We start from the raw sequence: 21543 nt of genomic DNA on the forward strand, positions 1-21543 counted from the left end.
TTATCCTAACACTGCTGCTCTCAAGGTTGGGAGAGCCAGCTGGGGGACAGATACTCACTCTGGCTCCTCCCCCCCAGGCTGTGTAGACCAATGGCAGCGCCGGATTCCCCTACACATGCAAATCTGATGCATCTGCATGCTGATCTTCCACAAACGGCTGTGGCAGAGAGAGGGTACTGGCCCGGACGTGTGTCTTCCTTGCTATTCCAGGGTAGCTGAGTGCTGGAAGGCTTTTGGATGACAGTGTTTTACTGGAGCTGAGACAGTGGCCAGGACCCCTTCAGCAATTCTCATTCCACCCCACGTCAGACCGTTTATCTCACCTTTATCTCAACTTTCTTGGCCTTGTAAACATATCTGCATAGTACTCGCATACCACGTATTACTATTGTGTATAAATGGGTAAAACCAAGACAATGATTAAGCCAGTGTAATGTGTACCCGGGATTCAGGTGTTCTATATGGGGTCCAGGTCACAATGAAGTACGTAATTAGACACCTCCATCCCCCCCCCCCCTGAGAAGGTGTATTCCTTGCACAACCTTTGTATGTGAGAGATGGTCTGTTTCATTCACTTATTTTCCATCTGACACTCTTTGCTGTTTGCTTTTGCAGTCCACCCTTCCACGTGGCGGGGGTTAGGGGCGCAGACCCCCCCCCCCCCCCCCGCAATCTGGAAAATCCACGTGAAATGTTTTGGTCCTCTTGGTGAGCAAAGTGAACATGCGAGCGAAGAAAGAGTGAAAAGATGAGAAACAAAAAATAACTGAGAGGTCGCTGAGAGATCACCGCGGGAAATCACCTGAGAGTCTGCCGTAAACATGCACGGGGTCTCCAGACCTGCACTGGCTGTATATTTCACGCATTTATGAGTAAAGGCACCATTTGCGTGTCGTCTGCTTTCGAAAAACTCCCAAAAAAATTCCCATTTAATTTCTTATGCCTACCCCACGACTTGTGTCAGGAAAGGGGGCTTTAATCAGGGTGAAGAAATAAATTTTAAGGATGTAGGGTGTCCGGGAGCACCAGTGAGATTTGGCGGTCCTGAAGGGTAGCACTCCTTCAGCCTCTAGGTCACACAAACCCTCTTGTCAGACTTGTCACCAGTTCATCTATATACAGAGCAGTAGATTAATTTCCATGACTCAAGATACAGCCTTCATCTTACAAACTGCTGCACCCTCATATTCCCTGTGACCCTGATGGGGATCGGCCATCAGAAGATGGACAGAAGCGCACACACCCGTGGGCACATGCACAGAGGTCTGAGGTAGGCCTGTTTTTCCCATAATTACCCACTGTTTTGTTTCTGCACACGTTACATGACTGCTTGTTATGTTAACAATAAGAGTAGTGTTTCTCATCTTCGGTTAATGGTTTTTGAGGGGAGTTGTCTTCTTCAGACGGCCCTCAGCCCGTCGAGTCAGCTGTGCTTCATCTCAAATAGCGAGGGCGGCCGGAACTTCACGCGGTTTACATTTCACTGCCGCAAAGCGAGAGGCGGTAGGTTAGGCCATGCGGCCTGCTGGCGGACTCCGCCGGCCTGCCATGCCTCCGTGTTTCGACTGAGATCTATGGCTTCCACTTGAAAAATCCATCATACTGTCCTGGAAAATAACGGCTTGTTTTCTTTGCCTTCAACATGTTTAATCATACTTTGGATGCCAGGCTAAGCGACGCTTTGTTTAAGGAACATGTCTGCTCAAGTGTGCACACTTGGATAACAACCTCAAAGCTTCCTTCTCCAGCTTGTCTCATTTTTAACGGTGGGCCTAAATGCTACAAAACTTCTAATCATCCATCTAAATGCATCTTGAAGTTTTCCTATCCCATTCCTGTCAGACCTTTCTTTTTGAGTAGGTGGCTGCATTATGCCAAGCCAGAGATAGTCCGCCATTGAGACGGTAAGAGCTGTGTTTGTTGCTGTGAGAGATCGTACTGGGTACTCATACGTACCACCAGCTGAGCCTAAGCTGTTTGAATACTGGGCTGAAGACAGCGGCACTCCCAGCCCCTAAGACATGAGTCGTCGTTTGACCTTTTCCTGGGAAATTCTGTGTCGGTGAAAACAAGCCTGTTTGCATTCATTCAGCCAATGCCCTAGGGAGATAATGGCAGCTTTGACACCTACCCCTCCACTTCGAATGTCTAAAGAAAAACATTACCATCCCAATATGGATGAACATAAGCAAAGTCTATCAGAACCTGGGAGACTTTGGGATTTCCATGTGATTTGTAGTACCTCCTAGCTTCTGGAAAATTCTTTTATCCTCTCCGTAACCCTGGCTGTGAGTTGTTCTATGCTGTTGCTGTGAGATGTTTTCCTGAGTGTTTCTCCTCCGATCCCACCTGCGGGTGCCTCTCTTAATGAGGTGATCAGAGCGGTTCGCAGCTTGGTCTTTAAAATCTTTTCCTGTTTGCACAGTGGGATGGTGGAACCACGGACACTGTAACTATGGCTGCTGTTGCTGCTGTACAAGCCCTTTGGCTCTACTGTGCTTGTCCATTAATGTGTCTATGCATGTTCTGACCATCCATGGTCTCTGCCTCCCCACATGTCTGGATGGGCACAATCTGGGCTGCAGTCCTGGTTCAGTCCCATGGAGGGGTGCCATTGTGGATGTGACTTATGATGTTTAACATCGTGGGTACAGCCTTCAATCTGCCACCCTACACAGGCCAGCATGGAGAACAGACTCATTGACGGATTGGCTTTGAAGTTAATCACAGTTTACACCTTTCTTTTAGTATGCAAGTCCACCCTTTTCAGTAATGTTAACATTCCTGGGGGGGTTGGCCAGCCAGTTGACCTTGGGCCCCCAGAAGCTTTTTTTCTCCCTATTTGGAAGTTTTTGGTTCCTGTCCTCTGTTATCATCTGGCTTTTGTTCACTCTTTTTTCTCTTCTGTTTTTTTTTAAATTATTATTCTGTACATAAAGTGCTTTGGGATGACTCTGTCGTGAAAGGCGCTATATAAAAATAAATCAAACTGAATTGACTTCTGCCCTCTTCCCATTTTCCATTTCGTTGTGAAAAGGTGGAATTGCCAGTTAATTCGGTCTGAAGTCTCAGGAAAGATGAAAATGACTACACACCTTGTCCTGGTGATCAGAATCATGCCAGGAGCGTAGTAATATTTACTCAGTTCTTTCCACAATGCGGTGGGCACCCAGCGAACATCACTGGGGATTATGGGTATTAGACAGTGGTGGTGAGGAGTCACAGGGGACACAAGCTGGCTGGACTAAGAAGGATGGGCTTCTCTCACTCTCTCAGCTGGAACTGAGTGATTTCCCCATAAACAGGCGCTGCCTGAGCTGCATTTGTGTCCAGTCAAATGGGCCCTCTGCAGGTTAGGACAGGTACTGCAGCGCTGCACCAGTTTGCTATATTGTCTCTGTACAAAGCGTTCCCACAGCCCTCAGTGAACTGGCTTTTTACAACACTGGAAATCAAACTCAAAATTAAAGACCCATCTCTCCATCTTCGATACCCACTTGTCCTCTTCAGGGTCATGGAGGTTCCTGAGCCTACACACCATTCACACCTACAGGCAGTTAGGCAGCTTCACTTCACCTTTTGGAGTGTGGGGTGAAGCTGGTAAATGCGGAGAAATGACGTCACAGGAGAACATGACGCTCCACAAGGGTAGAGCTGGAGACTCACACGTTGGTCCCAGAGGTGTGAGGCAACAGTGCCAACCACTGCACCACTGCACCACCGCACCTCCCAACGAATTCAAGTACATAGTTCATTCAGAATAACAGGATGTGATTTTGTTTATATTGTTTTATGAGTTCCTTAGTACTGCGTTCATACATTCAGACTGGTTTTTCTTCATGGAATGTAGTATGATCAGGCTGTATTGGTTGATTTTCATTGTGACATAGAATGCCATTTTCTGGAGTAGCGTATGGGACTCCTGCTGGTTTATTTATTTCGTTCATGAAAAACACTGAGGATCTTTTAGAAAACAGCATGATATCAACGCTGCGAAAGGCTGCTAAGGGTGGCTTAGAGGGGCGTGAGTTCGGGGTTGGTGCACACTCCTCTGCTTCTCATATTTACACGAGGAGGCCAGACCTGCTTCGCTTCAAGGCAGAGCTACATCAGCGCTGCAGTTAAGGAAGCCGTCTTCCAGGAAACCTAAACTGGGAAGCCTGACCCAGTTTCCACAAGGTAGCCGGCCTTCGTTCCCCCTCGCTTCAGTTTTAGGTCTCCGTGTTTTAACGGCTCTCCTTGGAAACTTTTTCAAATTGACACACGAATCCTGTCCTGTGCAAGCTCCGCACAGTTTGGGAAACGGGATGACTTCCTCTGTTAGACTGTTGAAGAAGGGCTCTACAAATATTATTTAAAAGGGTAAGATATCTGCTATAAATAGAGCCGTGTTATTTCAAGTTAACATTCACCCCAGATGAACGGAACCACGTGATGGAAGGATCAGGGACTTTATTTGGGTACGGGAGTGGAGATGGGCCTGAAACAGAGCGCAGGGGTGAGAGGAACGGGAAGGAAGTTTAGCCAATGGAAATGAAAGGAACGTCAGGTCAAGGAACGGCCAGCAAATGGGATTCGGCACAGGTGGAACGAATGGGTGCGTTCGTCACCTGACTCCGCCCCTTTTCCATCTTACACAGTTTTAAATAGAATGGTAGAAAGTCAGATATATTTGGGGAGAGAGCTTTTGTTTCTTCAGCCTGAATCCCTGGGCTTGTTTGACAGTTGCAGTCAGTGTTTATACCTTGCTGATGACAGCTGAATGGATGTAATGTTGTGTTTCTCGTCTGAGGTCTGTGCAGCTGCGGCGGCTTTGCCCAGTGACCCGGTCTCAAAGTCCATCTCAAAGGCGCAAAGGTGGACCTGCTGCATGTTTTTTAAAATGAGCTTTGGCTACAGATCTGGGTCTGGGTTTTCTGCGTGAGCATCACGCCACCTGGGCTGCTCTCTTGTTACCAGGCCGTGGAGGCCGTCTCCTGCCAGATCAGCATGTCGGTCAAACGAAAAGGAGCGTTTCTCGGACTTGCCGTGTCGGGGAGACTGAGATTAGCTGGTAAACACAGACAAGCCATAAATCTTGATGCTGCTCGAAGCCTCTGGGTCTTGTGTATGCTGAGGAAAAGTGACCTGCTCACTTTTTCCCCTGGAAAAAAAAATGTCTTCTGTTGATGTTAAATTTTTCTCTGCTGATAAACATGTCTTGATAAATGGGAGCAAATTGGTACCCTGGCCTGAATGCATTGCCCAGGGGGAAAGACACTTTAGGTTGGGCACAGAAAACCTTCACCTACCGCACACGGACACATTTAGCACTTCTCACTGCTGTAGGGTCCACATTGGTTCCATATTTTGGAATAGGTTCAGGAAATGGGCTTTTTTATAGGGTGGCTCTATGTTCACGATCACAGCCTGATGAGAAATCAACATCTCGACCTCCGCAGGTAATCATGATGAGGAGTTTGCACGTGGCCCCAAGCGTTTCTTAATCCTCCTGATTTCAATCCCCTGGAGGAGCGGCTGGATAAAAAAACATTTTCGTTCCCCTTCTGTCTGAAATTACCGGACAAGCTCAATCAGAGCGGCTTCACATTGTGACAGTTCATGCGTAAAAGAAGACAGACGCTGTTTGGCTTCAGGTTAATTCCCAGGGCATATAAATAAAGAAGCGGCTAATCTTCACGTAAACATGCCTGCGCTGGGCCGAGCCGCGCTGCTGGCTGCCTCGGACCACCTCCGGCGAGGAGCACCTCACGCAGTAAACACCGGCTGACCTCTCAGGACATCTTTCATAGCTGTAATCTGCTCTTGGGAATGTGACCTTTGACCTGGCTTGGTGGTGGGGGGGGGGTGCACCTTCTGTGCTAGAAACGTGAGGAGGGCAGAATCAAAGAGGCCCAGTTTGGCTGCGGGCCGTAATGCCTCCTGCAAACCGCACAGGTATAATGATCAAAGCCAGCACAGTCTCTCTCTGCTGCGGCTAAGCGCTGACAGATGTTTAACTCGTCTGTCTCCGCTTCCCACATACAGATAAATGTACTGTAAACTGGAGACCTCCAGCGGAGCCTTGGAGGGCAGTCTTAAGCGTGACAGGAAGCCCCGTTCGTCAGAGCGAGCGAGCGGAGAGCCGCGTTACCGCTAGGACCTCCCTGCGGTTTTGCTCGACAAGCTTCTCGCTGTGACCACGTTAAACACCAGAAAACCTGGGGATAGGGGATCGGGGGGGGGGGGGGGTACTGAGGGGGGCCCAGAGCCTGGCCGCCACGCTTGGCTTTTTACTCTCCCCGGCGGAGGGGTTGGACGTTAGCCGGAGACCTCCCCCCCCAAAATGCATCTGCAGATTGGCCTTCGCTACGCCAATGCGTCCCCTCCGCCCCCCCCCCCCCCCCCCGCTTGTCAAGGGTAGAGAGAATCGCCTGGGACACATTCCTGTCTTACTTTTACCCCATTTATCCATCAGAATCTATGTGTCCCCCCAGCTGTAAGCTTCTCAGAGACGCCGCTGTATCTACGGCAGTGGACATGGGCCGGGGGGCTGACATACAGACTGCTGTAATGCACTGAAGCTGATACAGAGACAAACTGGGAGAGCGATACAATACATTACATTTATTTTTTATATATAGCGCCTTTCACAACAAAGTTGTCCCAAAGCGCTTTACAGGGTTGTGTTGTGAGAGCAGAAACCCCCTGAGTGCTTTTCCAGACAATGATGGTCTTGTGAAATATTAGAAAGTCCATTTTACTACTAGGATACCCACTCTCTCCATTCTCATTCAGGCTTGTAAAGATAACGGCACTTTGGGGTTGACTCACTCAGGATAAACTCATCCAAAAGCCCGGCCATTAATGACTATGAATTTTTTCACTGAGACATGAAAGATGAATATATTTTTAACGAGTTCCTATATCCCTCGTGTGCTTAAGCACTTCAGCAGTCCTCGGTGAGACCACCTCAGCTGTTGAATTTGTGAAATCGTTCCCCTCTCTTGTGCAGCCTTGTAATTGCGTCCAAAAATGTTTCACTTGCATGTGAGCCTCTCTTCCAGCGCAGCTTTTCAGGAACGGCTTTCGCTCTTCCACCTTTGTCAGCTCGTATTGAAAATGCATTCATCCTGCAGTATGAAAGTGGCGCCTTTGCGATGGAGTCGCTCTCTCGGTTGCATGACTCTGCTCGCTGCTCCTGTACCTGTGAGCGGCAGGAAAATCCTGGTCTGCTTCAGCAGAATGCCCAGCTGGCCTAACTGGGCTAATGACTGAAAGGTGAATTAACTCCTCATGCTATGACAGAACAGCTCCAATTCCGTGTGTGTTTTTCTGCACTTTTTCGGTAATTACCGTCATCACACAGCCAATTGACCTTTTCACCCTCCACCTCAATCCTCCGCCAATGATCACGGCGGCGAGCTTGGATAGTAGGCATGGCGAGCGGATCTGTGCTTTGTGTTTCAATACTGCCCCCTTCTGGCACTCTTTATATTCAAAACTCGTGACAAAACTTGAACTTCACAAGGAATTTTTTCCACAAATTTCCACCTCATAAACGCTCACCTTTCATATTACCAAAAGCAACAATGACCACAAAGCAGGAAAGAGGATCTTTCCTCTATTTACACTCAACAAGACACTGAAAGGCACATGATCAAGCATGGATGAATCAATGTCATGGTTTGGGATACTTTTCTGGTGACAGATTGTGATCTTTGCCGAATTCATAGCAATGGCAGCAAGGGCACAGTAGCCCTTTGGGATTATGACAGATTGGACAGCCCTTTATTATTCAAAATGATAACAACCCAAAACAATGCAAAATTGTTCCAGAACTATGTGGTGAACCTCTGCAGAAGAGCCTGGAAAACACGGCAAAAGATTTCCCGGTGAAACTCTTTAGCCTTTTTATGCTTTGTGATTGTATTTATGGAAAACAGTGGCTATTTTTAGGAACACGACATATGGAAACCATTTTCAGTTTTCGCGAACGCCGATTTAGTTTTTGTGCATATGTGGTTTCACTTAAGTATTTACAGAAAAAAACATTATGAATAAACCATTTAGGTAGCACTGTATTTGTGTGGTTAGTAAGAACCACGCGGAACGCAGCCATTAACACAATATGTATTTAAATATGTTTATTATTCTACATTGTACAAGTAGCGCTGTGGTCCAGGACATCAGCAAGTCACAGGGGGTCACAGCTTGGGGGCGCCGGAGAATCTCCATCCTTCCTTCTTGCCCACCTTGGTAAGCATGGCCACGGTGCCAAGCCCCAGGCAGGCCGTCGTCCCCGTCATGGCGCTATGAGCTACGTGGCAAACACGGGGCAGTCAAGACAGGCGATACCGGGCCGAGCTTTAATGGGAACCCCTCCCCCCGGCGGCCAGACTCACTGCGAGCTCCCAGAAAGACTCCTGAGGCACAGCCGCCGATGAAGTAGTTCAGGGGATCGTCAGGGGCCTCCCTCAACTGGGCGCTCAGGCAGGTGGTCATGCCGAAGATGGCCCCTAGGGATGCTGGGAAAACGGACAGCAGAGTTTTAGACCCAACAGTAATGCTGTCTTAACAGTGAAGAAAGGCATATCACTTCCAGTTAGTGACTGAGGCCTTTATTCAAAGAGACTGATGGGCTTTACCTGCTTATACCATAAAGCTGCTTCTTTTACCAGGTTAGTCAAGGTGATCTAGGGCAGTGGTTCTCAACTGGCCCACTAGGGGGCTTCAGTGAGGAACGGGGGGGGGGGGGGGGGGCGCACAATATATTTGAAAAGTGTGTAAAAAACGATGACACTGCTTTAGGGCTGGGCAGTATCCTTTATCGAATTTTGCTGTATATGGATATATTTTTGAAAGAGACATCGGATGTCAGTATAGCTTACGTTGATATACTTTCATTGCGTGTTCAAGCTAAGGTTTTATTAAAGATTTTTAATAGCAACCAACAGTATTTCTTCTAGGTTGTAAACAGCACGACAGTTTCAGTCGTAATGTTACACAGAATCCCTGAATTCACAGCTAAAATCAAATCATTCAGTTAGTGTCCCTGCTGGAGGGGAAAAGTGAGGAAACACGGGTTCCTGCAGGCAGATGAGTGCCCACTCACCCATGGTCACTGTACCGGCTGTGGCTCTCTGAATGGCCTGCATGGCAGAATCTGGCTGAAAGGCCACAATGTGGTAGGCTGAACCCACCAGACCTGCAGGAAGAAATCAGTGTGTGTAAAACAGTAAGGAGATGGAAGAAAACACTATTTAAATGCATTTATAGACTATATTCAACATCTCTAAAGGTGTGATGGCTTTGACATCTGGACCACACAGAAGATGGTACCATCAATTAAAGCAGAACTTATGTAGGAATCATGTGTTTCGGCAAATAGGGTTATTGGTATTATTTCCTTTGAAGGGAAGACGCACGTGAGTTAGTAACGATATTAAACGCAAAACCTCCACTAGATTTCAGTGCATACGTGTTAGGTATACAAGTTTAGGGTTGTATAGGGCCACTTATCTGCACCGCACAGCCTACTGAAACAGCCTTTGCTGTGTTTATGTTGTCCTGTTTATGTTGCGGAAACCTTGCACTGATAGCTTCTCCTTTCCGGCTTCAGTGCTACTCCTGCTCAGCCTCCGCTAGCTTCTATTTATCTTCCTTAATGTTATTTAGCAAGCACAGCGGTTTTAAAGAAACCCACGTAGCTGGGTAAAACACAGACACCGGTGCGAATAGGCGCTTGAGACGGCAAACAGGAGGGTACTGTATGTACAGATGTCGGACGTGTGCCCGGGTCCGATGGCGAAATTAAAATGAAAAGAGAGATGTCCTGACCCACCAAGCGCGGTGCCCAGTTTCGTGGTAATCCATGTCTTTTCTATGCAGTCCTTCCCTTCTTCTAAATCCCAATAACCCATCTTGAGTCCGACAGCAAGGGCAAAGAAATCCGAATTATCGCGCGATTGTGCGAGAACAAGAGCTCTTCTTCTGTGCGTTTGAGCAGTTTGCCATAGAAAGGTGAACATCGCCCCCTGTTGCGCTGGAGTGGGAAAAAATGGTGTTTATATAAAAGACAAGGTCGTCGTACCCGTATGTGGAATTTAATGTAATTAACAATTCGGCAGTGTTAACAAGGAGCTACTCTCGCGGGCACAAGGGTCCATTTGCAAAGCACTTACTTGACTGTATGGCCCTCTGCTATGGCGCAGAACAAACCATTTAAACTAGCAGTTAAGCAAACTGTTGCCGTCCATGAATGGTAGAAGCAAAAAAAATATGCGTAGCAGTGTGAAAAGATGGTTTGAGGTATTAAGTATGGTTGGCCTGATGGGGGGGGGGGGGGGGGGAAGCACAGAAACTCAATTTTGGAGTACAAAAGTTTATTATTTTTTTAAATTTTCATTACAATGCTCTTTGAAATTTCACACATCTTATTCCAAGATTTACACCACTGAGTGCCTGAAGTGCCACCTGGCTTCCGGCATGCCGCAGGCTGATGGACAGTCACCCAGTGTCCCTCATGGGCGCAGCTGCAGCTTCCCCCTCCCCAGGCAGTTGTAGAAGCCCTTCGTACCATCTGGACCCTGGGGCTGGCGCAGCACCACCACCCCTGGCCACTGCTTCCTGGGCTGGCCGCCCACCACAGAGGGAGATCCCTCCATCAGGCAGGGGGTCTGGGCGGCTGCCGTCCTGCGGCGCTGCACCCAAGGACTGCCGCCGCCATCCTGGCTGCAGTCTCCCATGCATCTGCTCCTGACCGCGCTGCCAGCCAGCACGGGGCTGCTTCCCAGCTCCGGAACCACCAGCGGGGATGGGGTGTGGCTCCCTACAGAGAAGAGCCTGCGGGGGAGCAGCGGACTGCCTATGGGACTGGTTAAGGGGTTGCTGAATGGGTCGCCGTGGAAGGAGGCGTGGGGGATTCCGAATGGGCTGCCATACAAAGACGGCGGCCGGGTCATGCGACGGACAGGCTTGGGAGACCCCGGGGCGAAGTCAGACTCTGAAGAACTATAGAGGGCGGAGTCTTCCAGTGTGCGTCGGGCCCTACGGATTGGCCTCCTGGGGGCTCCCTGACTGGGTCGGCCCTCCGGCTCGGCCGCGCAGTCTTGGCCATAGCTTGGCTTCCGTGTCCCACGGCTGCCCAGCATCGCCACCCGCGTGTCCCTACCCGGCGCCCCGGGCTGGGCCTCCGCTGCCCGCAGTGCCTCGTAGGCGCGGCGCGCCGCCTCCAGCTGCTCATACTCCACCACGGCGCAGACCTTGCGGCCCAGCTCCGCGTACCTCTTGGCGTACCGCCTCAGCTCCACCGGCAGCTCCTTCCCCGGCCGCAGGATGCGCAAGGAGGCGATGGCACCGTACGAGCCGAACAGCTTCATGGCTCTCTCCATCAGGCCCGGTGGCTCCAGACCCAGCGCTGCTCGCTCCTCCGCCCCCACGTCCCCCAGGAGGTTCCAGGCTAGCAGCAGCTTACTGGTGGGGATGCATAGCAGCCACTCAGGCACCGGGTCCCGTCGCCGCACCTTGGTACCCTCCTCATTCACCTGCAGCAGGCGGGAGCAGTGAGCCGCCGCCAGCGTGGTCCGCCAGTCCCGCGTCAACTCCCGCACCTTCGCCAAGCAATCCAAGATAAGCCACAAAGAAACCATCCGTCACAGCGCCACAAAATGGAGATCTCACCTACGGTCTTGTGAGCCGCTGTATTACCTTCTTAAAAGACGTCAATAACTTGAGGCTAACGTAACCCATCCTGTTCTTCTGGATGTGTTTCAGCAGGAAGGCATCTTCGGTGAGGTTCTCATCAGAGAGGTAGTATTCCAACTGGGCCGCCACCTTCAGACGCAGCTCGAGCAGCGGTGGACTCCACGGCTCACCCTCAAAGAAGTCATCCTCAAAAACGTCAGTCAGCTCAGCGGAGCTCCTGCGGACCCGAACAAGCGCTGCACTCAGAGCCGCATGGGACGGCACAGAGCTGCCCAGCCGTACTGGCCTTCAAGCTTACCCGTCCAGGGTATCATACAGCCCGTCCTCCGTGGACAGAGTGTGCACATCTGAGGACTCCTCTGAGAAGCTCAGCTTGCGGCACAGGAACTCCATTAGGGGAGACGACATGCTGTACAAGAAATTAAAGCACATTCAGAAGGGGGGAACATGGTCAACATGAAATGTGTTGATTTATAAAATTAAAGTTTTAATTTCACGAATGTGTTTAGAATAACCTGAGCGCCCGTGCCGCTTCCTCATAACCCTGCATTAGGCAGCTGGAGCGCGGTAACTTAAAGGTTACGGTTCTGCCTTCCAAGCAAACGGTGAACGAGGTTCAGCTGTTTCTCCTGATGAGCAGGGGAAGCCCCGGCTGACATGGGCTACCCAGGATCAATCACCGTCTCTTGTAGACCCACTGCAGTGCCCCTATTTCTTGTTAACCGATTGAATAGGGATTTAATGTTTCGACTTAAGTTCATAAAAGCATTGCATATTTATTTACTGATAGTAATTCTTACATTTAATATATAAGCCGTAAGTTGAATTTAAGTAGCCTATTGAGAGGCGAAAAATATATATACATTTGCCCCCTCGCACATTTTTTTTATACTCATTTTATACTTTTAGGAATATGTAGGACATAATAGAATGCATATATTTCCAGCAAAACACTCACGCACCAATATAGGGCAGCTTCAGTTGTAACAACGATGTTAAAGATTAAGATCTGTGATATTAAAGATGACAGAGTTCCGCATAAGTGCACGCATATCGAGCAGGTACATTTAACGAGAAGATTAAGAATACTGACTGCGATAAATTAATTTTATGAATTGAGAAAACAACCGAATAAGGAAAAGATAAACTTTCTTGAAACCAGTGCGAAATTCTAGTCCTACAGCAGTAAGGCTGGTAAAGTTCACACAAACAAATTTATTAAGTAAAAAGACAGAATTCACAGCGCAGAATATCATCAAAATATTCCAGAAATTAAAATAAATTAATGGATGGTGCGTGTGCATTTAAGAAACATAATGGATGCTTTCCTGACGCGATACGGCGGGTGGACAACAAACTGCTGAGAACAGCCCTTGAAAATAATTGAAGAGGCTGATCCTAATGGTCAGGGATGAAAGTCACACTCCGCGTTTTGCCAGTAAAATCCCTTCACCGGCGTTTCACGCTGCGGGAAATTCCCTGCGGCGCCGTGTTGCCAAAGTGACAGCGGGGTAGCGCGTCGGGGGCGGGGCTTCGCCTCCGTCATAAGGCTGTCAGAATACATTTTTTTTGGGGGTGATGATTGCATTATAACTGCGCAGATGACTAAATCGCAAATAGTACACCAACAGGGTAAATGTATACCACAAAATGCAGTTTTCAACACATAAGATAACATGCTTCTGATATATCTTATTTAATTTATTACCATGAGTTATACATTTCTGCACACTTCATTTAAGTTAACGGTCCATCCAGAACCTTCGGGATCCAAATGGTTCGCGCAGTTGCGCGCAGACGTGACGCCCCTTTCCCCACAACGGAAAGCTCGAGATTCAATATGGCCGCCTACATGAAAATGTGGGCTGCTTGGAGGCAAAGCAGCAAAATTGAGATCGTTTGTCAGAGAAGTAAAACTCCGACTTTATGTAGGAATTACAAATTTGCTAGACCTTGTGGAAGCTGTCCATTAGCGGCTCAGCGCATGTACTCAACAAATGGCTTTTTTGCTCATTTACCCGTGAGCCAAGCTAGGTCTGGGTTTACTTCAACTTCTTGGGCTGCGAGGTCAGCGCATCTGAGACCGTGGACTAGGGTCGCTGGTGCTTTTAGCGGGGTCTGGAACACTGTTAGTACTCGGGATGCGGTCATCTACACCCAGACACGGAGCCTTTTCGGTAACCGGGGAAGCAGTTTCTCTGGGAACGACGGGGCAGAGAGCAGCGACTCCGGAGTCGGAGATGAGTCTGGGGACGGGGGCGATGGAGGTGCCGCGTACAGCCCCCCGCAGATGACAGCCCTGACACCCATGCTGGTACCTGAAGTTTTCCCAAACGTGCCGCTGATCGCCGTCAGTAGGAACCCGGTCTTCCCCCGGTTCATCAAAATAATCGAGGTAAGCAACTTCTTAACAGCCTTGGGGTGAACTTAATAAAAGTCGCTAAAATGAAAATAGATATTACCGACGTAGAAGTATCAAATGTTAAACATGTTTTATGCTAATCATAGTTTCTACTTCTGCTTTTCTGGAAAAAAAAACGGATTTTATTGATGCTGGTGTAATCTTCATGTCGATTTCATCATGCATCCATTTTAATAACACTGTTGTCCTTGATGGCTCGCTGTTGGTTTTACTCCAACCCAAACACAACCTTGAGGGGCGACTAATCGCAAATGGCTCTTGTTTCATTTTATTTGAAATAACGATGACCTTCTTGTCAGCTTTGACAGGCATCTTGAATTAATTATTTTATCAACGAATGTATTGGCCCGATTTTGATTGGTCATTACAAGTTTGATGATCTGAGCTGTTTTTTTTTTTTAACCAGTATTTTGCCATATACTTTCAGCTCTGGACTGGCCATGATTTAAATTCTGGGTCCTGACTGGATATTTCTTTCAGATAAAAAATAAGCAGCTGGTGGACCTTCTGAGGAGAAAGGTCAGCCTAGCCCAGCCATACGCGGGAGTGTTCCTCAAGAAGGATGACGGGTGAGGTTCGGTGACTAGGAGGCCAGATGTGCTACCCCAATTCTGCCTCAGTGTTGCCCCTGGAGGCCGTAGCTCCGTGCTCTGGGCTTGGAGTGCCGGCGTTCCCTGTTCCCATGTCTTCTGGTTTCCCCTGTGTGCAGCAACGAGTCGGATGTGGTGGAGAATCTGGATGCTGTTTACAGCACCGGGACCTTTGTGCAGATTCATGAGATGCAGGACTTGGGTGACAAGCTGCGTATGATAGTCATGGGACACCGGCGGTAGGCCTCCTTTTTCCCAGCATTCCCAGTTTATTTGCCTCTGAATGTATGCCTGTGATGCTGAAAGGTAATTTTCCCTACCAGGATTCGAATCACCAGGCAGCTGGATGTTGAAACGGAAGGACAGGAAGGCAAGGAAACTCCCAAAGCTCCGGGCCGCAAGCGGAGGGCCACCCGTAAGGAGGGCAACGCGCTGGGCGAGACCATGGAGGAGCGCGTGCAGAAGGCGGATCTCACGGTTGAGCCGGTTACAGTGCCCCCTGCCTCCTCGGAGCTACTCATGGTGGAGGTGGAGAATGTGGTTCACGAGGACTTTCAGGTCACGGAGGAGGTCAAGGTAAACCTGTGCCATCTAATGGTTTATTATTGGTAATGCATAAGCACAGTGTAGAAAAACTGGTCTGTCGTTTAAACATGGTGATTAGTGTCAATGTTAAAGCTTTTTTTATCATCCCAAAGGCCCTGACTGCAGAAATAGTGAAGACCATCCGTGATATCATTGCTCTTAATCCACTCTACAGGTACGGATACAGTTAAATACTCGATATGTCTCACGGTGCAAGCATACCCGATGGGTATAATCGATGACATGACCAATTGCAATATTAGCGCAGTAGGTCCTCCAGGTCACTTGAGGGTGCTGTCTTTTCTGCCTTGTAGAGAGTCTGTTCTCCAGATGATGCAGGCAGGCCAGAGGGTGGTGGACAACCCGATCTACCTGAGTGACATGGGCGCTGCTCTTACCGGAGCAGAGTCACATGAGCTGCAAGACGTCCTGGAGGAGACCAATGTAAGTGGGGTCTGAAGAATTGCTGCATCCTGTGTCTTGTGTACTTTTATACATTTGTGAAGTGGTTGAGTGTTTTGGTCGTTTTGTTACACTTGCAGATTCCCAAGCGTCTGTACAAAGCCCTCTCTTTACTGAAGAAAGAGTTCGAGCTCAGCAAACTGCAGCAGCGTCTTGGAAGGGAGGTAAGAACAGCCCCCAACCTTACCTTGCTGCCAGATAACTGTTATCAGGCTGTTATCTCAGTCTTGGTGCCCTCTGCTGGCCAGTTTTTGCCATGCGCTTATTAATGCAGTACCCAAAAGGGTCCAACTGCAGACCTCACCTGTGAGTAATCCTCCTCGATCAGTAATTCTCTTCTGAGCGTAAGGAAATGATGTAAATGATGTATGTGGAAGAGGAGGAGATTTCATTTTGTTAAATATGTTTTAATTAGCATGATGATGAAAGTGGCACTGATGTGACAAATTATAACTGATATGACCTTAATGTTTGCTAACATTCGATTTTACAATTAGCCGTAGATTCTGTCTATCAGAAACAGGCTTCTTTTTCATCACATGTGTGCCCTGTGCTCAGATGTGGTGTTAAAACAAGTGGGTTTATGTTCATTTTATCGAACAAAGTAAACATACACACATTTTATTAGTATGTTTTACACAAAAAGTATGTACTTAAGTCACATTTAATGTAACTTCTATTTTTCTGAATTTTTAAAATATATTTTTATCTTTTTACCAAAATATTAGTAAAAAAATAACCCAACTATTTACACAATAAAGGGATGATAATCCATACAAATGCAAAATAATATCCATAATCACCATCATCATCAAAATTAAATTACTTCAGACAGAATCAGAGGTGGACAGGTCATTAGATTCAACACTAGAACGTTTAGTAATTTTGTATTTCTACAAAATAGGACCTCAAGGGTTTAATATATTTTGCCCATTTAGACCAGTATTTAACAAATTTAGACACCCTTAGCTGAAGGGAGAATGTTATTTTTTCCATTTACATATATATTGTTTATTGTATTGATCCAATCAAACAACCAATTCTTGTTGGTAGATGAGGGAGGACCCCCTCTTTCGGTGAGGCCTGTGGTCTGTGGTTGCAAACGGGAGAATACCTAGCAGATATCTTGCTATAAAAGATATGAAGGGGTTAAATTCCATTTTGCTATGTCAGCTATGTCAAATTTTTGGGTCCATAATTTATTGCTGATAAGGTTGTAATATCTTTTGGCAAATTGACTCCTAAGTATTTCAATGACTTCTGATTCCATCTTTCAGTCGATTTTGGGACTTAATGATTAAAAGTTATAGCCTGGGATTTTTGAAAGTGGAACTTAAATGGTGGAAAGTTCAGGTCCATAAAGTACAAATCCAGACCACGGTTTTCTTTCCACTCGGACCCTTCTCTCAGTATCTGGGAATGAATGTTAGCTGATATCAGCTTACATAACTGTGATGGCCAGACATCCTCCGATGTCATCACTGGAGTAGGTGTAAGCTTTGCTTGTCGCGTTCTGGCCAAGGTGGAGGAGAAGATCAAGCAGACCCACAGGAAGTACCTCCTCCAGGAGCAGCTGAAGATCATCAAGAAGGAGCTGGGGCTTGAGAAGGAGGACAAGGATGCTATCGAGGAGAAGTTCCGGGAACGTCTGAAGGACCTTACGGTCCCACAGCACGTGATGGATGTCATTGATGAGGAGCTCAACAAGCTCAGCCTGCTGGACAACCACTCCTCTGAATTCAAGTCAGCGTCTCCCGACCCCTGACCCCTGACCTTACCCTTGGCTTGTGTGTCTCCTCTGACTGTGCGTTATTACTCTTGGTTGATCGTTTCATTCAGTGTGACCCGAAACTACCTGGACTGGCTGACCTCAATGCCCTGGGGCAAGAACAGCGAGGAGAATCTTCAGCTGAACCGGGCCAAGGAGGTGCTGGAGGAGGATCATTATGGGATGGACGATGTCAAGAAGAGAATACTGGTGAGCACATTTTGGGTTTGAGGGCTCTTAGTGGTCTCAGTCAGATTAATAGTGCTTCACCCTCTCACCAAATCCTTTGCTGCATTTGCCCCCCCCCCAGGAGTTCATTGCAGTGAGTCAGCTGCGAAGCTCCACTCAGGGCAAGATACTGTGTTTCTACGGCCCCCCTGGTGTGGGCAAAACCAGCATAGCCCGCTCCATTGCCCGCGCGCTCAACCGCGAGTATTTCCGGTTCAGCGTGGGCGGGATGACGGACGTGGCCGAGATTAAGGGCCACAGGTACGCCCCTGTCCGGATCCGAGCGCCCCCCCCCCTCACCATGTCCCTCACCATGTGCCTTTGTGTCACACAGGCGGACGTACGTGGGGGCCATGCCTGGCAAGATCATTCAGTGTCTGAAGAAGACGAAGAGTGAGAATCCCTTGGTTCTGATTGATGAGGTACTCAGTCATAAGGCATTGTGGGTAACCAGGTGGCTAATGTGTTTGTGACTTTTTAACATACTTTCTTTTTAAAGGTTGATAAGATTGGCAGAGGTTACCAGGGCGACCCATCCTCGGCTCTGCTGGAGCTTCTGGACCCAGAGCAGAACTCTAACTTCCTGGATCACTACCTGGATGTGCCGGTCGACCTGTCCAAGGTTGGTGCTCCTTAACCCTCCCCCTCCACTGGGCTCTGTGGTGTCTCTAAATGGGTTCTGACTGCTCTCTTGCCCTCCAGGTGCTGTTCATCTGCACAGCCAACGTGCTGGACACCATTCCAGAGCCACTGAGGGACCGAATGGAGATGATCAACGTGTCTGGATACGTGGCCCAGGAGAAGCTAGCCATTGCCGAGGTGGGGAGAGGCGTCATTTTGATATAATGATGGCAGGCAGGTTCTGGTGAGTGGGTCATGTGACTCTTCCCCGTGACAGCCTCTCTCTGTGCACCCCGCAGCGGTACCTGGTGCCCCAGCTGCGGGCTCTGTGCGGGCTGGACGAGCAGAAGGCCACCATCTCCTCAGAGGCCCTGAGTGCCCTCATCAGGCAGTACTGCAGGGAGAGCGGAGTCCGGAACCTGCAGAAGCAGGTGGAGAAGGTGAGAATGGGCAGTGCTGGGAGCGTTGGGCAGTGCTGGGAGCGTTGGGCAGTGCTGGGAGCGTTGGGCAGGCTGCTCGGCTCCATACCAGCACGTTCCGCTCCAAGCGACTCTTCCTCAAGACTGACTGACCCTAGTGAAGTTTAATCCAGTCCCTCAGTCATTAAAATATCGAGGTTTCATACGGTGACCACCATCTGGCTCAGTGGGCTAACTGTCTTATGATCAGAAGGTCGCTGGTTCAAGCCCGGCCGTGGCACACTGCAGGTCCTTGAGCGAGGTCCTTAACCCCCAGCCCCAACGTGCGGCTGCCCTTAGTGGCCAGCTTGCTCTCCCCAACAGAGAGCAAGTTGGGGGAGGCGTAAAGTATCAGTTATTTAACCCGACACAAGGGGGCGCTGTAGGGACCGTGGGGTGATGGATGTGGCGATGACTCTTCTGCCCACAGGTGTTCCGGAAGGTGGCGTTTCGCATCGTAAGCGAGGAGGAGAGCTCCGTGCAGATCACCGCTGACAATCTGCAGGATTACGTGGGGAAACCCATTTTCACCGTGGACAGGATGTACGACACCACCCCCCCGGGAGTGGTCATGGGGCTGGCATGGACGGCCATGGGTGAGTTGGGGGGGTCTCTCAAGGGTCATGTGACATACAGCACACACACACACACACCTGATTGTTTTTAGTTCTCACCCGCCCGTGACCTCCCACAGGAGGGTCCACGCTCTTCATTGAGACGTCGCTACGGCGACCGAGGGAGGCACCGAGTAAAGAGGGACCTCGTGAGGGCTCGCTGGAGGTGACGGGCCAGCTGGGTGATGTGATGAAGGAGAGCGCCAGGATCGCCTACACCTTTGCCCGGGCCTTCCTCATGCAGGAGCAACCCCACAGCGACTTTCTGGTGACCTCACACCTCCACCTGCACGTGCCAGAGGTAAGAGGGAGGAGCTGCTGACAGGGGGGCCACTGACTGCTGGATCTGAGGTAGTTGAGCTGCCTGGGCAGGCTGGGTGGGGGGAGTGAAGCACACTGACTGCTGATCTGAGGTAGTTGAGCTGCCTGGGCAGGCTGGGTGGGGGGAGTGAAGCACACTGACTGCTGGATCTGAGGTAGTTGAGCTGCCTGGGCAGGCTGGGTGGGGGGAGTGAAGCACACTGACTGCTGGATCTGAGGTGGTTGAGCTGCCTGGGCAGGCTGGGTGGGGGGAGTGAAGCACACTGACTGCTGGATCTGAGGTAGTTGAGCTGCCTGGGCAGGCTGGGTGGGGGGAGTGAAGCACACTGACTGCTGGATCTGAGGTGGTTGAGCTGCCTGGGCAGGCTGGGTGGGGGGAGTGAAGCACACTGACTGCTGATCTGAGGTAGTTGAGCTGCCTGGGCAGGCTGGGTGGGGGGAGTGAAGCACACTGACTGCTGATCTGAGGTAGTTGAGCTGCCTGGGCAGGCTGGGTGGGGGGAGTGAAGCACACTGACTGCTGATCTGAGGTAGTTGAGCTGCCTGGGCAGGCTGGGTGGGGGGAGTGAAGCACACTGACTGCTGATCTGAGGTAGTTGAGCTGCCTGGGCAGGCTGGGTGGGGGGAGTGAAGCACACTGACTGCTGGATCTGAGGTGGATGGCATCCTGTTGCCCGCAGGGGGCCACGCCCAAGGACGGGCCGAGTGCTGGCTGCACCATCGTTACGGCACTGCTGTCGCTGGCCACTGGCACCCCTGCCCGCCAGAATGTGGCCATGACCGGGGAGGTGTCCCTGACGGGCAAGATCCTGCCCGTGGGCGGCATCAAGGAAAAGACCATCGCCGTGAGTGTCTGTCCGTCCGCGACCTGAAGTCCGTCCCCAGCCTTTCGGTTCTGCCCCCCTGACCCTCTGTCCCCCGCAGGCCAAGCGCGCTGGTGTCACCTGCATCATCCTTCCCTCGGAGAACAGGAAGGATTACTCGGACCTGCCTGACTACATCACTGAGGGCCTGGAGGTGCACTTTGTTGAGCACTACAGGCAGATCTACGACGTCGTCTTCCCCAGGCAGTGACATGCCTCCCCGTCCTGGGAGGACCACCGGTCCTGACTCGAGTCCCAGAGACTCAAACTGAGGCAGTAAGCCCAAGCTAGTTAGCTCTTTAGGCCATGGACCCGCTGAGGTTTGGCCTGTGAAGTGCTTCTGTGAACCGACAGTGAGCGTGGGCTTCGTTTTTTGTGTGGTCGGGATGACCGCCAATCAAAGCAGACCATGGGAGGGGGCGGAGCCAAGGGCCGTCTCTGAAGACTGACCTTCCCCTCCCGCCTTCCGTACAGTCGCTGTTATGATTCCCGTTATAATTTATATGTATGTGCAAAGTGGCACTTTTACACAATGTATTCTGTCAAGACAGAAATAAATATAAATCTTTATGCTAGTCTCTGTTCTATGTGTCATCTCCACCCACAGGATTCAGTAAGACTGTCAGATGCTTATGGTGTAACAAAACAGCCATTTTAGGTGTGAGTCATATAATGAGGTCTGTCATCTAAGGTCATGAACTTGTGTTAAATGTATCTTTAGTTCCTATAACTCAACCAACCATGGAAAGGTCCAACAGGGCTTCACCTGCTCTGGAGGACATCCAGTTAAGTTATACTGCTCATCGTGGGGGAATACACCATTTAGGACCTGCAGATGTAAGCCAGTGTCTCTGTTGTACCTTTGAGTAAGGGAGGGTTAATCTGCGTCTCTAAGATGACTACCATATATTGGGGGTTGCGTGTGA

General features: G+C 49.6%; 3 protein-coding genes across 3 annotated transcripts; 1 reads left to right on the top strand and 2 right to left on the bottom strand.

The window, feature by feature from the left end:
* Positions 1-8100: 8100 nt before the first annotated feature.
* On the bottom strand, positions 8101-10002 carry ndufa11 (NADH:ubiquinone oxidoreductase subunit A11). Its single transcript, XM_023818969.2, has 4 exons — positions 9824-10002; positions 9095-9187; positions 8385-8507; positions 8101-8299 (listed from the first exon to the last, which is right to left on the bottom strand). Exons 1-4 carry the CDS (start codon positions 9900-9902, stop codon positions 8187-8189), a joined length of 408 nt encoding a protein of 135 aa, XP_023674737.1. The 5' UTR covers positions 9903-10002; the 3' UTR covers positions 8101-8186.
* A 345-nt stretch (positions 10003-10347) lies between these two features.
* larp6b (La ribonucleoprotein 6, translational regulator b) lies at positions 10348-13167 on the bottom strand. The gene is made up of 4 exons (XM_023818914.2): positions 12201-13167; positions 11984-12094; positions 11689-11902; positions 10348-11591 (listed from the first exon to the last, which is right to left on the bottom strand). Exons 1-4 carry the CDS (start codon positions 12233-12235, stop codon positions 10503-10505), a joined length of 1449 nt encoding a protein of 482 aa, XP_023674682.1. The 5' UTR covers positions 12236-13167; the 3' UTR covers positions 10348-10502.
* Positions 13168-13468: 301 nt separating this feature from the next.
* On the top strand, positions 13469-21192 carry lonp1 (lon peptidase 1, mitochondrial). Its single transcript, XM_023818856.2, has 18 exons — positions 13469-14080; positions 14588-14676; positions 14817-14936; positions 15021-15273; positions 15396-15457; positions 15597-15726; positions 15825-15908; positions 17267-17487; positions 17584-17722; positions 17823-18001; positions 18075-18162; positions 18240-18362; positions 18443-18559; positions 18661-18801; positions 19250-19415; positions 19514-19734; positions 20435-20599; positions 20679-21192. Exons 1-18 carry the CDS (start codon positions 13526-13528, stop codon positions 20826-20828), a joined length of 3003 nt encoding a protein of 1000 aa, XP_023674624.2. The 5' UTR covers positions 13469-13525; the 3' UTR covers positions 20829-21192.
* Positions 21193-21543: the final 351 nt, after the last annotated feature.

Source organism: Paramormyrops kingsleyae, chromosome 21 (assembly GCF_048594095.1).
Source record: "Paramormyrops kingsleyae isolate MSU_618 chromosome 21, PKINGS_0.4, whole genome shotgun sequence".
Lineage (NCBI taxonomy): Eukaryota > Metazoa > Chordata > Actinopteri > Osteoglossiformes > Mormyridae > Paramormyrops > Paramormyrops kingsleyae.